At 38.3% G+C, this 13478-nt stretch overlaps 1 protein-coding gene across 1 annotated transcript in view; it reads left to right on the top strand.

The window, feature by feature from the left end:
- The first annotated feature begins 1159 nt into the window (after positions 1–1159).
- The window catches only part of LOC121380891 (RNA polymerase-associated protein CTR9 homolog), a 40156-nt gene continuing 27837 nt past the window's right edge, over positions 1160–13478 (top strand). Inside the window, exons 1-10 of the mRNA XM_041509908.1 lie at positions 1160–1210; positions 2451–2549; positions 3905–4144; positions 4593–4682; positions 5143–5321; positions 6493–6688; positions 8916–9023; positions 10569–10688; positions 11570–11686; positions 12500–12589. Of these exons, the coding sequence (XP_041365842.1) occupies positions 1166–1210; positions 2451–2549; positions 3905–4144; positions 4593–4682; positions 5143–5321; positions 6493–6688; positions 8916–9023; positions 10569–10688; positions 11570–11686; positions 12500–12589 (1284 nt within the window). The 5' untranslated portion in view covers positions 1160–1165. The remainder of the gene's footprint in view (positions 1211–2450; positions 2550–3904; positions 4145–4592; positions 4683–5142; positions 5322–6492; positions 6689–8915; positions 9024–10568; positions 10689–11569; positions 11687–12499; positions 12590–13478) is intronic.

Here is a 13478-nt window from a genome sequence, read left to right as displayed (position 1 = left end):
ATGTATTGCGTACGAATCCGAACCGATGGTTTGTCGGGCGTTAACAACCAAATCTTTTTTATTTCGTGATAAGCAATAATTCACAAATGTCTCCAATAAGTCTTGTTGGATATCGACAGAATGTTCGGGTTCCCTACTGATAGAATAATTAATCATGGAGATATTCACATTCCTATTACGTGGCCTCCCATTGTCTATGCCCCCCCAACTTGTCCACAGGTCTATTTTTACGAGATCTCACGTGAGTTCGCGGTTTGCGTCCTCGAGTTACCCCGCAGTGAAATGTGAAAGAGGTCTATTGGTGGTGAGTTAGGTCATATTTAGACTGGACTATAAGTATATAATCGTATTTTGGTATCGACCAGTAATCCTTTAAGGGATTCGAACTCTGATCCTCAGTATGAGAGTCCTGCATTTTACCAAATGAGTTAATAGGGAAATTCTCACTAGTCATTGCCAGTAAGACGACTTTATAAATTCCAACACTGTGACTACTATATAAGTACCGGCCTCGGTGGCGTCGTGGTTAGGCCATCGGTCTACAGGCTGGTAGGTACTGGGTTCGGATCCCAGTCGAGGCACGAGGTTTTTAATCCAGATACCGACTCCAAACCCTGAGTGAGTGCTCCGCAAGGCTTAATGGGTAGGTGTAAACCACTTGCACCGATCAGTGATCCATAACTGGTTCAACAAAGGACATGGTTTGTGCTATCTTGCCTGTGGGAAGCATAAATAAAAGATCCCTTGCTGTCTGTCGTAAACGAGTAGCCTATGTGGCGACAGCGGGTTTCCTCTATAAACGGTGTCAGACGTCCAATAGCCGATGATAAGATAAAAAAAATCAATGTGCTCTAGTGGCGTCGTTAAATAAAACAAACTTTACTATATAAGTTTTGAACATTGTTTTCTACAAACAAAACATCCCGTTTGTTGGTCGTTGTTTGGTGGGTTTTGTTTGTTTGTTGGTGGTGGTGGGTTTTTTTTTTTTACTTTTTAAAAAATAATGACTAATACTCCGTATAAAAAAAATCCAACTTTAAACTTTGTGGGGGGTTTCACCGTTTATCGATTTATGTAATTACCAATCGGTCTAAAAACAAGTATCTCACGGAGAAGTGGGTGCTCGGGTGAAGAAGAGGATAATTGAAAGAAAGAAGAAAGAAGAATGGCGGGCGGATCCATCGAAATCCCATTGCGGGATACAGATGAAGTATGTAAACATTATTTGTCGTAATGTTGTTTTAGTGTTCAGTGATTAATGGATATCATGTTTAGCAGTGATCTAACATTCCGTTTTATCATTATACACGATTGTTTTAATAAAATTACAGAAGACTGAGAAGTCAAAATAACTAGTTTGAGTGGTCTCCCTTGAGTTAAATTTAAAGCACTGCTGTGTGTGACTTTCGCAATTACCGAAGTCACAGGGTAGGACTTTCCTTTCGCACTGTCATGTACAAAGAACATTATAAATACTTATCATAAATAGGGTTAGTGACAGTGCCAAAGGAAAGTCCTTCCCAAGTGCATCTCAACTGATATATTAAGCCCATGGTATGTGGAAAAGCAGGGAATGTTTTGTTCAGTATCACGCCACTTCGTTCTGTATGATGGCAAAACAACATTATCTCAATATATATATATGCCTAGTTGCGTCTCATTCGACTGTGGAAAAGTTGAGTCAGCTTATATAGTATGTACATCATGTGCCAGACTTATTATATATACCAAATACAGAAGGGCAAAATATGACAGGGCTCGAACTTAAGAATTTGTCTCCCACAGCAATTTTTAAAAGAATTGCTGTAGGTAAAATGGCCCTCGGATGCCAATTTTGAGCCTGCCTATGGCAGTATTTTAAAAAGTGACTTTTGCCGCAAATAAGCATGATTGAAAGTTTATTTTGATGTATGATACTATGAAGACCTATTTCAAATGTTAGATACCGGCAGGTAATGTACAGTACACCAGGTGTATACATTTTGTCTTTGTTAAGGAGCTTTACTGATGGCACAAAAATGTCATCAGTGATGCTCTCTACCTATGGCAATTTATATCTCAATGACGGTAATTGCCGTCGTTGCCATTATTAAGTTCGAGCCCTGTAAGGGGCCTATACATAGAGTTGGCCAATACTCAGCAATATACAGTAATCAAGCTTTGAAATGTTTGTATATTTTGAGATATTTTTTAGGGAAGGGGCTGTGGGTCACACCCCTCCCCTTTTTAATTTTCACTCGGCAAGATCACTGGAATGTTTTTTATCATATCACACTCATATAACTTTACATGCTCTCCTGAACATGCCTCAGGTCAGGATCCTGTTTTATTTGGGGTGGGGGGGGGGAGGAATGTAACATTGCAATATAATACTGACAGAATTTTGTACAGATCCATGTACTGCTTGTAACATTAACAAATTCTATATGTGTTGTTTTCTTCAACTTTAGGTGATAGAATTGGATTTGGACAGCTTGCCTGAAGGTGAAGAGGTTCTGAATATTCTTCGACAAGAAATTGCTCCACTTCACATATGGGTCACACTTGCAGTAAGTCAACATTGACGTGTTCACACTGTCAGATATTCCGTCTGTGGCAGCAGCAGCAAGTTCTTTCACTGATTCTTTGTACCATGTGTAGACCCAGTGGTTTTCCGTTTCAAAAAAAGCTATTTTCTGTTTAATTTTTTTGTAAATTCCGTTTCATTTCCGTTTCAGAATACAATATGTAGGCCTAATTAACAGTTTAAATAACACATGTGACAAATTAACATAACAGGCAGACAACGCTGTTTACTTTTTTAAAAATCATACTTCTTGACAAAATATAAATTTTTTAAGTTTTAAAAGATGAAAAAAATTAAAAGTACCTTTTATCAAATATATCATATATAAAAAATTACCATTGGGTCTGTTTTATTTACTTTGTACGAAACCAAAACCAGGGTCCGAAAATTGACTGGTGTCGACATGCATTGCTATTTGTTGTTAAATCAAATTAGGCCTTCATATTAGTAGCGAAAAATCGGAGCAAAGGTTACAGTTATAACAACTACATAAAGCATAATTGTCCAACAATTGAGTGTACTGTTTTATTTAATGGGGCTTAGTGTTAATAAACTAAACATTTATTTTTATCACTGCTTTGACAATCTAACGTCGTCTGCAATGTGAAGTATGCACATGACACCGCAGAAATAAAATAACGTTGTAACGTTCAGCCAGCCGTTTTTTGCTAAACGCTTGCAAACATATTTTGACTGGTTCCCGAAGTGGTCATTCGATTTAATGTGTAGCGTAAAAATCAGTCTTCCAAGACGGCCATTGGCGACAAACCGCTGGCTGAACTTACTCCTGAGAAAAAACAAAAACTGTCCTGTCTGCGCAGGCGCAACAGACTAAGCAGTAAACCAGTCCAAAGTTCAGCCAGCAAACATTTCGCTAACGTTCGCGAAGTATTTGGTTCCCAACGTGGCCATTTGGTTTACCGTGAAGCGTATAATCCAGTCTAGTGGACATTTTTCCGCTCAGTCTGGTTGAATGTATTCCTGGTAAATACAACACTATGCGTTTGCCAATAGTACTGCACACGAGCCAATCATCAATTTTACAGTGTGTAGCAATAGTAAAATGGTATTAATTTTTTTTTTAACTTCACGGAAAATCGTAATTCCATTTTCCAAATGTGAATTCCGTCCGTTTTCCCCGATTGCGGAAAATCACTGGGTCTACATGTGTCACAATTATTAGAATTAATATATACGTGTACGGTATGTACACTGTATATATGTTAAACAGCAAGTATTAGTTGATTAAGTAGTATGATGATGACTCAAACTTTCCTTGTACTCATCACCAAATATGATATTGTTGTATTTATATTTCACATGTTTGTTAATTTCTAGCTTGAGTACTACAAGCAAGGCTATGTGGAAGACTTTGTCAAGATTCTGGAGCTGTCTCGGACCGATGCCAGCCTCGATTATTCCAACTTTGAGCGAGACCAGATGCGCTCGCTGGACACGCTGGCAGCATACTACGTGCAGCAGGCACACAAGGAGAAGAACAAGGATGACAAGCGAGAGCTCTTCACCAAGGCCACGCTCTTGTACACGACGGCCGACAGAATCATCATGTATGACCAGGTACGTGTGCCGCATCCCACCAGGTTACACAAAGGTCGTGGTATGTACTATCCTGTCTGTGGGATGGTGCATATAAAAGATCCCTTGCTGCTAATCCAAAAGAGTAGCCCATGAAGTGGCGACAGTGGGTTTCGTGTCTCAATATCTGTGTGGTCCTTAACCATATGTCTGATGCAATATAACCGTAAATAAAATGTGTTGAGTGTGTCGTTAAATAAAACATTTCCTTCCATGTTACACGGCTCGAAATAATAAGTAAAATATGGTCTGCTGTTATGTTTTCAAAATAGCAGGCCAACAGAAATATGTTCTGCTAAGAAAAAAATATGGACTGCTGCCAATAAGACAGCATGTTGTTTGAGATACATACATCCTATAGACATAATATATTTGCATACACATATTTGTATTAATAATATGTACTTATACTTACATTTTATTTGGACAGAATCACCTTCTGGGTCGTGCTTACTTCTGTTTGCTGGAGGGAGATAAGATGGAACAGGCTGACGCTCAATTTAACTTTGTTCTGAATCAGGTTAGCTATTACTGCATTATATCTATTTCATGTTTTCTCTGATCAATCCTTCGGTGGTGTAATACTACTTGCTGAAAGCGGCACATTTATTATTTAAAATTTTTTTGCTGTGTTTCTTTTTGTGCTTGTGCTTGTGCTTGGTGGATCCATTCTCTTGGGTTTTTTCCCATCCCAACAGTATGACGACTGGTATATCAAAGGCCACGATGGTATGTCCTGTCCTGTCTGTGGGAAAGTGTATATCAAAGTTCTCTTGTTGCTAATGAGAAAATGTAGCAGGTTTTCGTTTGAAGACTACAGTACCAAATGTCAGTAGTTCATAATCAAATAATCCTTGTGTTCTAGTGGTGGTGTTAAACAAATCAAACTTTACTGTTTCTTTGGGGGTTTATCAAATTTTTCTTCATCATTGCTTAACTATACATGTTTAATTATTGAAACAACATAAATTTCATTGCAGTCGAGTAACAACATTCCTTCGTTGCTTGGAAAAGCGTGTATAGCATTCAACAAGAAAGACTACAGAGGATCGCTGGCATACTACAAGAAAGCTCTTCGCACAAATCCTAACTGCCCTGCTTCTGTCCGACTCGGAATGGGCCATTGTTTTGTTAAACTTAATCGACCTGAAAAAGCCAGGTGCGTATTGTATGGCATATACATGTGTAAAAGAAATTCTATGTCACTGGGTGGATTTATGTGCTTGTATATGCATGTTTTGTTTTTTATATTTTCTCAACAAGCATGGTATGCTCTGTCTGAAATTTTTTTAATTTTTAAAAAGTTTTGGTCTTATTTCAGGTCTCTCTTTTTGGAAAATAATTTTCACAAAGTAGACTGTATTTAATATGAAATGCTGAAAAACAAATCACCATTATTTGACTGTAGTATAGAGTTGTAGTTTCTTGAAGATCATTTCAGCTTTAATTTTTAAATGTGTATAATATCCCCTGTAACTGGAAAGCAGCATGTAAAGAAAGAAGAAAAATAATAACTTGCTTCCAACAAAGCATTAAGAACCTGTGAATTCCTTCTGTTAATTCATTATACCATGCCTCACAATTATATTACACCTGACAGATATACAGTGTATCTACAGTAGCATAGATGGAAACAGGGGGAGAGTACTGTACACACACACACACACATCCAACTGTGAAGATATTGCATTCACCCAAAAGTTGAAAATCAAAATAATATATGTGTAGCTGCCCCCTCCCCAGTCATTGTCCTCTTCCGTCTTGATACACACTGAACTAGGATGATATTAACTGTTTACCTGAATGTCGTTGGGATGGTATTAAATCTGTGTTTGCCTGTTGACAGAATGTCGTTGAGATGATATTAACTCTGTGTTTGCCTGTTGACAGAATGTCGTTGAGATGTTATTAACTCTGTGTTTGCCTGTTGACAGAATGTCGTTGAGATGATATTAACTCTGTGTTTGCCTGTTGACAGAATGTCGTTGAGATGTTATTAACTCTGGGTTTGCCTGTTGACAGATTGTCGTTGAGATGTTATTAACTCTGTGTTTGCCTGTTGACAGAATGTCGTTGAGATGTTATTAACTCTGTGTTTGCCTGTTGACAGAATGTCGTCGAGATGATATTAACTCTGTGTTTGCCTGTTGACAGAATGTCGTCGAGATGTTATTAACTCTGTGTTTGCCTGTTGACAGAATGTCGTCGAGATGATATTAACTCTGTGTTTGCCTGTTGACAGAATGTCGTCGAGATGTTATTAACTCTGTGTTTGCCTGTTGACAGAATGTCGTCGAGATGTTATTAACTCTGTGTTTGCCTGTTGACAGAATGTCGTTTGAGCGTGCGCTGATGCTGGACCCGCAGTGTGTTGGGGCGCTGGTCGGCCTGGCGATCCTCGAGCTGAACGCAAAGACCCAGGAGTCGATCAAGAACGGGGTGCAGCTTCTGTCCAAGGCCTACACCATCGACTCTTCCAACCCCATGATGCTCAACCACCTCGCTAACCACTTCTTCTACAAAAAGGTGCGTGTATTTGGTACCAGTGTATCTTGTTTGTATCCGTTACCTGCCGCCAGCTGCACTATGTGAACATTATATTTATTAATTTATCAGGCTATGAGGGCTGGGATGTAGCTCAGTGGTAAAGTGATCACCTCATGCATAGTCAGTCTAGGATCGGTCCCCGTTGGTGGTCCGTTGAGCTATTTCTTATTTCAGCCAGTGCACAACAACTGCTATATCAAAGACCATGGTATGTGCTAGCCTGTCTGTGGTATGGCGCATATAAAAGATTTCTTGCTACTCATGGAAAAATGTAACGGTTATGTTTTTTTGTAAGACTATATGTCATTCCAGCTAATGATTTTTTTAAATACCCACTTAACTGATTGTTTGGTAGTCTGTTGAGCTTGCTATATATCTGGCATACAAACTTCACAATATAAATTTATGTGTCTTGCTACGGTAGCATGTATGTTCTCTTATTCTTTTGGTGAATATAAAAGAAACTATTGCACTTTATGTGGAAAAGTTTAAAATAAATAGCATGAATTGCATTAGTAATAAATAACACATGATACACCTTGATGTAAATGAATGCAGGCCTTGGTGGGCTACCATGATACACCTTGATCTAAATGAATGTAGGCCTTGGTGGGCTACCTTGATCTAAATGAATGCAGGCCTTGGTGGGCTACCATGATACACCTTGATCTAAATGAATGTAGGCCTTGGTGGGCTACCATGATACACCTTGATCTAAATGAATGCAGGCCTTGGTGGGCTACCATGATACACCTTGATCTAAATGAATGCAGGCCTTGGTGGGCTACCATGATACACCTTGATCTAAATGAATGCAGGCCTTGGTGGGCTACCATGATACACCTTGATCTAAATGAATGTAGGCCTTGGTGCGCTACCATGATACACCTTGATCTAAATGAATGCAGGCCTTGGTGGGCTACCATGATACACCTTGATCTAAATGAATGCAGGCCTTGGTGGGCTACCATGATACACCTTGATCTAAATGAATGCAGGCCTTGGTGGGCTACCTTGATCTAAATGAATGCAGGCCTTGGTGGGCTACCACGATACACCTTGATCTAAATGAATGCAGGCCTTGGTGGGCTACCATGATACACCTTGATCTAAATGAATGCAGGCCTTGGTGGGCTACCATGATACACCTTGATCTAAATGAATGCAGGCCTTGGTGGACTACCATGATACACCTTGATCTAAATGAATGCAGGCCTTGGTGGGCTACCATGATACACCTTGATCTAAATGAATGTAGGCCTTGGTGGGCTACCTTGATCTAAATGAATGCAGGCCTTGGTGGGCTACCATGATACACCTTGATCTAAATGAATGTAGGCCTTGGTGGGCTACCATGATACACCTTGATCTAAATGAATGCAGGCCTTGGTGGGCTACCATGATACACCTTGATCTAAATGAATGCAGGCCTTGGTGGGCTACCATGATACACCTTGATCTAAATGAATGCAGGCCTTGGTGGGCTACCATGATACACCTTGATCTAAATGAATGTAGGCCTTGGTGCGCTACCATGATACACCTTGATCTAAATGAATGCAGGCCTTGGTGGGCTACCATGATACACCTTGATCTAAATGAATGCAGGCCTTGGTGGGCTACCATGATACACCTTGATCTAAATGAATGCAGGCCTTGGTGGGCTACCTTGATCTAAATGAATGCAGGCCTTGGTGGGCTACCACGATACACCTTGATCTAAATGAATGCAGGCCTTGGTGGGCTACCATGATACACCTTGATCTAAATGAATGCAGGCCTTGGTGGGCTACCATGATACACCTTGATCTAAATGAATGCAGGCCTTGGTGGACTACCATGATACACCTTGATCTAAATGAATGCAGGCCTTGGTGGGCTACCATGATACACCTTGATCAAAATGAATGCAGGCCTTGGTGGGCTACCAGGTTATGAAATCTAGTAGCCCTCAGTAAAAATTGGTATCCCCATACTTTTTATAAAAACTTTTAAAAAGACACAAAAAAGGAAAATCGTTTATTTATATCCTGCAGGACTATCATGTTTAGACATCTGGTGGTCTAAGTAAGAAATTGGTAGCCAAAACACTCCAGGCTACCACTAAGGTTGAGCCCTGTAAATGTCTTTTTTAATTAATTAGTCCTATAATTGGCATACTTTATGTAAATGAGTGCGTAAATGTTTTTCTTGGTTTGTATTTCAGGACTATCAGAAGGTTCAGCACTTGGCACTGCATGCTTTCAACAACACGGAGAATGAAGGGATGAGGGCTGAGAGTTGTTACCAGCTCGCTCGAGCCTTCCATGTCCAAGTAAGTGGGGTGGGGATAAGACACATTAACCTTTTCGTGTCTGTGCTCAAATCATGTCGTGGACTGAGCCTTATATTGTCATTAAGCAGGGTTACTTTATTTACATTGTTAGGCAAGCTATTATCATCTAATTTCTTTATAGCTCCTAAAGAGAGTGAAATTATGTATCTAAAGTTGTTGGGTTTTTTGTTAAACTACAGCATGTAAAGGAATGTTACTTCTATAATGTTTATAAAATCCACAAGCCATGGGATCAGTGATTTTAAAAATTTACTAGCCATGGTTAGAAATTACTAGCCCTACTTTATTTTAAGTTAATACAATTTTACTAAATAATACAAATAATCAGATATGTCACCTAAAGAGGGAGATAGAGCTTAAAAACACTAACATTGAAGGGTTGGGGTGGGGACAGGATATTCATATTTACAAAATTAACTTAACTGCAACATTTGACCAAAAACATTTCACTAGCCGTCAGGCATGGAAATAGTAGTAGTTATTTACTAGCCCAACATTGAATATCACTAGACATGGGAGTGGGGCTGCCATAATCTACAAGCCCTGTCTTACATGATGTTGACTAGTATAAATGCTACAAGTTTAATATCATGACTGCACTAAAACATGATCCAACTAAAGTTATATGGCACCGGACTTAGGATACTGTGTGTATTTGAGACACAGTAGCCTACATACTGACCCTTGGTCAGCAAAATAGTCTAGATGGAAAAAACCCATAGCTATTTTTTATGGTAAATTCCTCACTTATAACATGAGTGCATCTATAAATATGTCATACATAAACAAATTACATCATGGTGTATGTACATTATAATATTGGGGGTGTTTACAGAACAAGTTGGGGAACCTATAATAGGTAAAGTCAGATCCATGACGTTATTTAATTAGTGGCGTGCTGTCACGTTACGAAAGGGTTACGGTACATTATCATACACTGAACAGCAAAAGAAATGCCAATAGTAATTTATTTTTCTTATATTTATTAATAATTAATCAGTTTGAATCCTATTAACGTAAATCCTTTAATAGAAGTGTAAGCTTCTGGGTTTTTGGCAACATTCTGAGACCTGGGGCCCTATTTTCGAAGCCATCTTAGCGCTACGAAATCGTAAAACCGTCGTAGGTTGTGACGTCACTACAGCGCACGCCATAGTGACGTCATAGCTTACGATGATTTCACGATTTCGTAGGTTAAGATAGCTTCGAAAATATGGGCCCTGACCTCTGTTCATGGCAGGCCACTATTCAAAGCAGGCTTCTATTTTTTCATGTAAAAGATCCCTTGCTGCTAATGAGAAAATGTAGCAGGTTTTCTCTATGACTACGAGTAAAAGAACAAAATGTTGACCTTCAATAACTGATGTTTAATAATATCAGTGTGCTCTAATGGTATTGTTAAACAAAACAACTTTGACTTTTTAACTTTGTGCTGGGGTGTCGTTAAACATTCATTCATTGTTCTTTCATTGTCATTCCCATGAAAACATAAATGAATAATTGTTTTACATATTTGTTTTTCAGAATGACTTTGACCAGGCATTTCAGTATTACTACCAGTCAACCCAGTTCGCGCCGGCCAACTTCGTGTTGCCTTTCTTCGGACTGGGACAGATGTACATCTACAGAGGAGACAGCGAGAACGTCAGTAGCAGTGATTTAATTTCATTTATACTTATTGTTGTGCTTCTATCTAATTAAGATTCAAGTCTTTAGCGTGTATAATTTAATTCATCTTCTGTGAGGCGATGAATCAGGGCACCCCAACCCTGGCATCGTCAAAATGAGCTGGGGACAATAAAATATTTGAAAACAAAATAACTTTAAAAAAAACTTCAAGCATACTGTCCTGGGCCCACAACTCAGAAATCTGGACTGTCTGTCCAGGACAGTTGGTTAGTGAGAGAGAAATCAGATATCTGGACTGTCTGTCAAGGACAGTTGGTTAGTGAGAGCGAAATCAGATATCTGGACTGTCTGTCCAGGACAGTTGGTTAGTGAGAGAGAAATCTGGACTGTCTGTCCAGGACAGTTGGTTAGTGAGAGAGAAATCAGAAATCTGGACTGTCTGTCCAGGACAGTTGGTTAGTGAGAGAGAAATCAGAAATCTGGACTGTCTGTCCAGGACAGTTGGTTAGTGAGAGAGAAATCAGTGGGATGGCCTTACACCTACCCATCGAGTCCTTTTGGGGGCATTTATTGACATGATATAAGGGTAACAAATTATATAAGATTTGCAAAGTGTAGGGATGCAATTTATCCTAAATTTATATCAGTACATTTCCTCAAAATGAAAAATATTTGTTTATAATTACAAAAGGTACCAGGACAAATTACACACAAATGGTTTTCCTTCATCCTAATTGTGATCTATCTTATGTAATGATGTGGGGTTTTTGCATTCGCAGGACAATATTCATTCTTGATATTTAAATTTAAAATAATTTGCTGTTAAAGGACATTAAATTTAAACCTGTTCAGCATCATCTATTCTTGTACTTTTATTGCAACATTTTCTTTATTAGGCCTCCCAGTGCTTTGAAAAGGTGTTAAAAGCACAACCTGGTAATTACGAAACAATGAAGATCCTAGGATCTCTGTACTCCAACTCAAACGATCTGGAAAAGAAAGATACTGCAAAGGTAAGTAGTCAATTCAAGCATCACAGACTTCCATACTTTTAAGAACATGAAAATAATTATAGTTTTAGAGATGTCAGATTCATTAATATACCACTGGTATATGTCGATCATAAGAGGATTTAATCTTATTTTGGAGTCACTTCTGTGCATGTAACCTTCCACAGTATATGAAATAAGCAGTTTGTATGGTTGACTCCATTTTAGCCTGAGGACGTAGATGTAGCCCAGTGGTAAAACACTTGCCTCATGTGCAGTAATCAACAGTTGTAGGATAGATCCACATTAGGCTATTTCTCGTTGCCATCATTGCTCCACAGCAGGTGTGTAGACTATTCTGTTTGTGGGGTGACACATATATAGGGACCCCTTGCTGCTAAATGAAGTGTTGCCAATGGAGGGGCTGCAGCGGGATTCCCCTCTCATTATCTGGGTGGTCTGATGTCATATAACCCTGTGAAGTAAACTATGTTGTTAAAGAGAAGTTGTATTTGAAGAGGTGTATTTTTCATGCTGGGGTGTCATTAAACATTCACTCATTCATTGTTAAAGAGAAAGTTTTTTCTTTACATTTTATCCAATTTTGCAAAGCCACTGTTCAGTTGCTATGAAGTGAAATGTTAACACTCTTGGTGAGGTGTAATTGAGTAGTAGAGTAACTACTGTGTCAAAAGTGACTGGATTAATCCCACTATGTTTGGTAAGAAATCTGCTTCATTCCTGTGTTACATGACTGGCTTTTTCAAACCATCTTATCTTAACAGGAAATTTTATTACTATTCATATGTATGTAATAAATATTAAAATACATTGCAGCAACACCTTCGCAAGGTTACAGAACAGTTCCCTGATGACGTGGAGGCTTGGATAGAGTTGGCTCAAATATTGGAACAGTCAGATGTTCAGGTTTGTGGGCTCCTGTAATATATAGAGGCTATTTCATGTGTTTTTTCGAATATGATTTTTATGTCGACGAGTGATGAGTGAAAACCGTATTTTCACGAATTGCAAAGCAATGATTGAAAATATGGTTTTCACACATCACGAGTTGACATAAAAATCGTATTTAGAAAAAAACACCATGAAATGGTCTATTTATTATATACATCTTTCCTAATTTTTGACAATATCTTTTGCTTTTTGGTAATATCTTTCGCTTATCCTATCGAAAACATGTAATGTCATGATATATTTCTTCCTATGGAACTTTTCCAGAAAATTTACTTGACCGTAGACTTTTAAAAAGAAATTTACATAAAAATTATCTTTAACATTTATTTAATAATACTGCTGTGCAAACATACCTGACAAAACGATCCTCCAAAAACTTCCACAAAAAAAAAACGAATCGAACGCCGTTAAATTCTTACACTTAAAACTCAATGACACTACATTGGGTCATCATTATTTAGCTTCGTAGTCCGTTCGTGTTACGGTAGCTATTTTATCATAATTGCACTTCGTATCCCTTTTTTATAGGTACAGTTGTTTAAATTACTTCTTTCTCTTTTTTTCAAATACGATCGGATGCATTTGGTAATCATCAAATTTAAATATGAAGAAACTTGACAAAGGGAGATAATTTAATCATGCACTTTTACAAAAAAGTAAATATTATTTCTATATTTTCACTATAGCTAAAATACAGTGAAAATAAGATTTTTCACTGGATATCACTTTTATGGTTTCTGTAGATCTATGCATTGCTATGTATATAATAAACTCTACTCTGTTCAGTCTGTTTCTGTAGATCTATGCATTGCTATGTATATAATAAACTCTACTCTGTTCAGTC

The sequence above is a fragment of the Gigantopelta aegis genome, chromosome 9 (assembly GCF_016097555.1).
Source record: "Gigantopelta aegis isolate Gae_Host chromosome 9, Gae_host_genome, whole genome shotgun sequence".
Classification (NCBI taxonomy): domain Eukaryota; kingdom Metazoa; phylum Mollusca; class Gastropoda; order Neomphalida; family Peltospiridae; genus Gigantopelta; species Gigantopelta aegis.
Note: the sequence above shows the minus strand (reverse complement) of the source record. Positions and strands in the feature narration are given on the sequence as shown.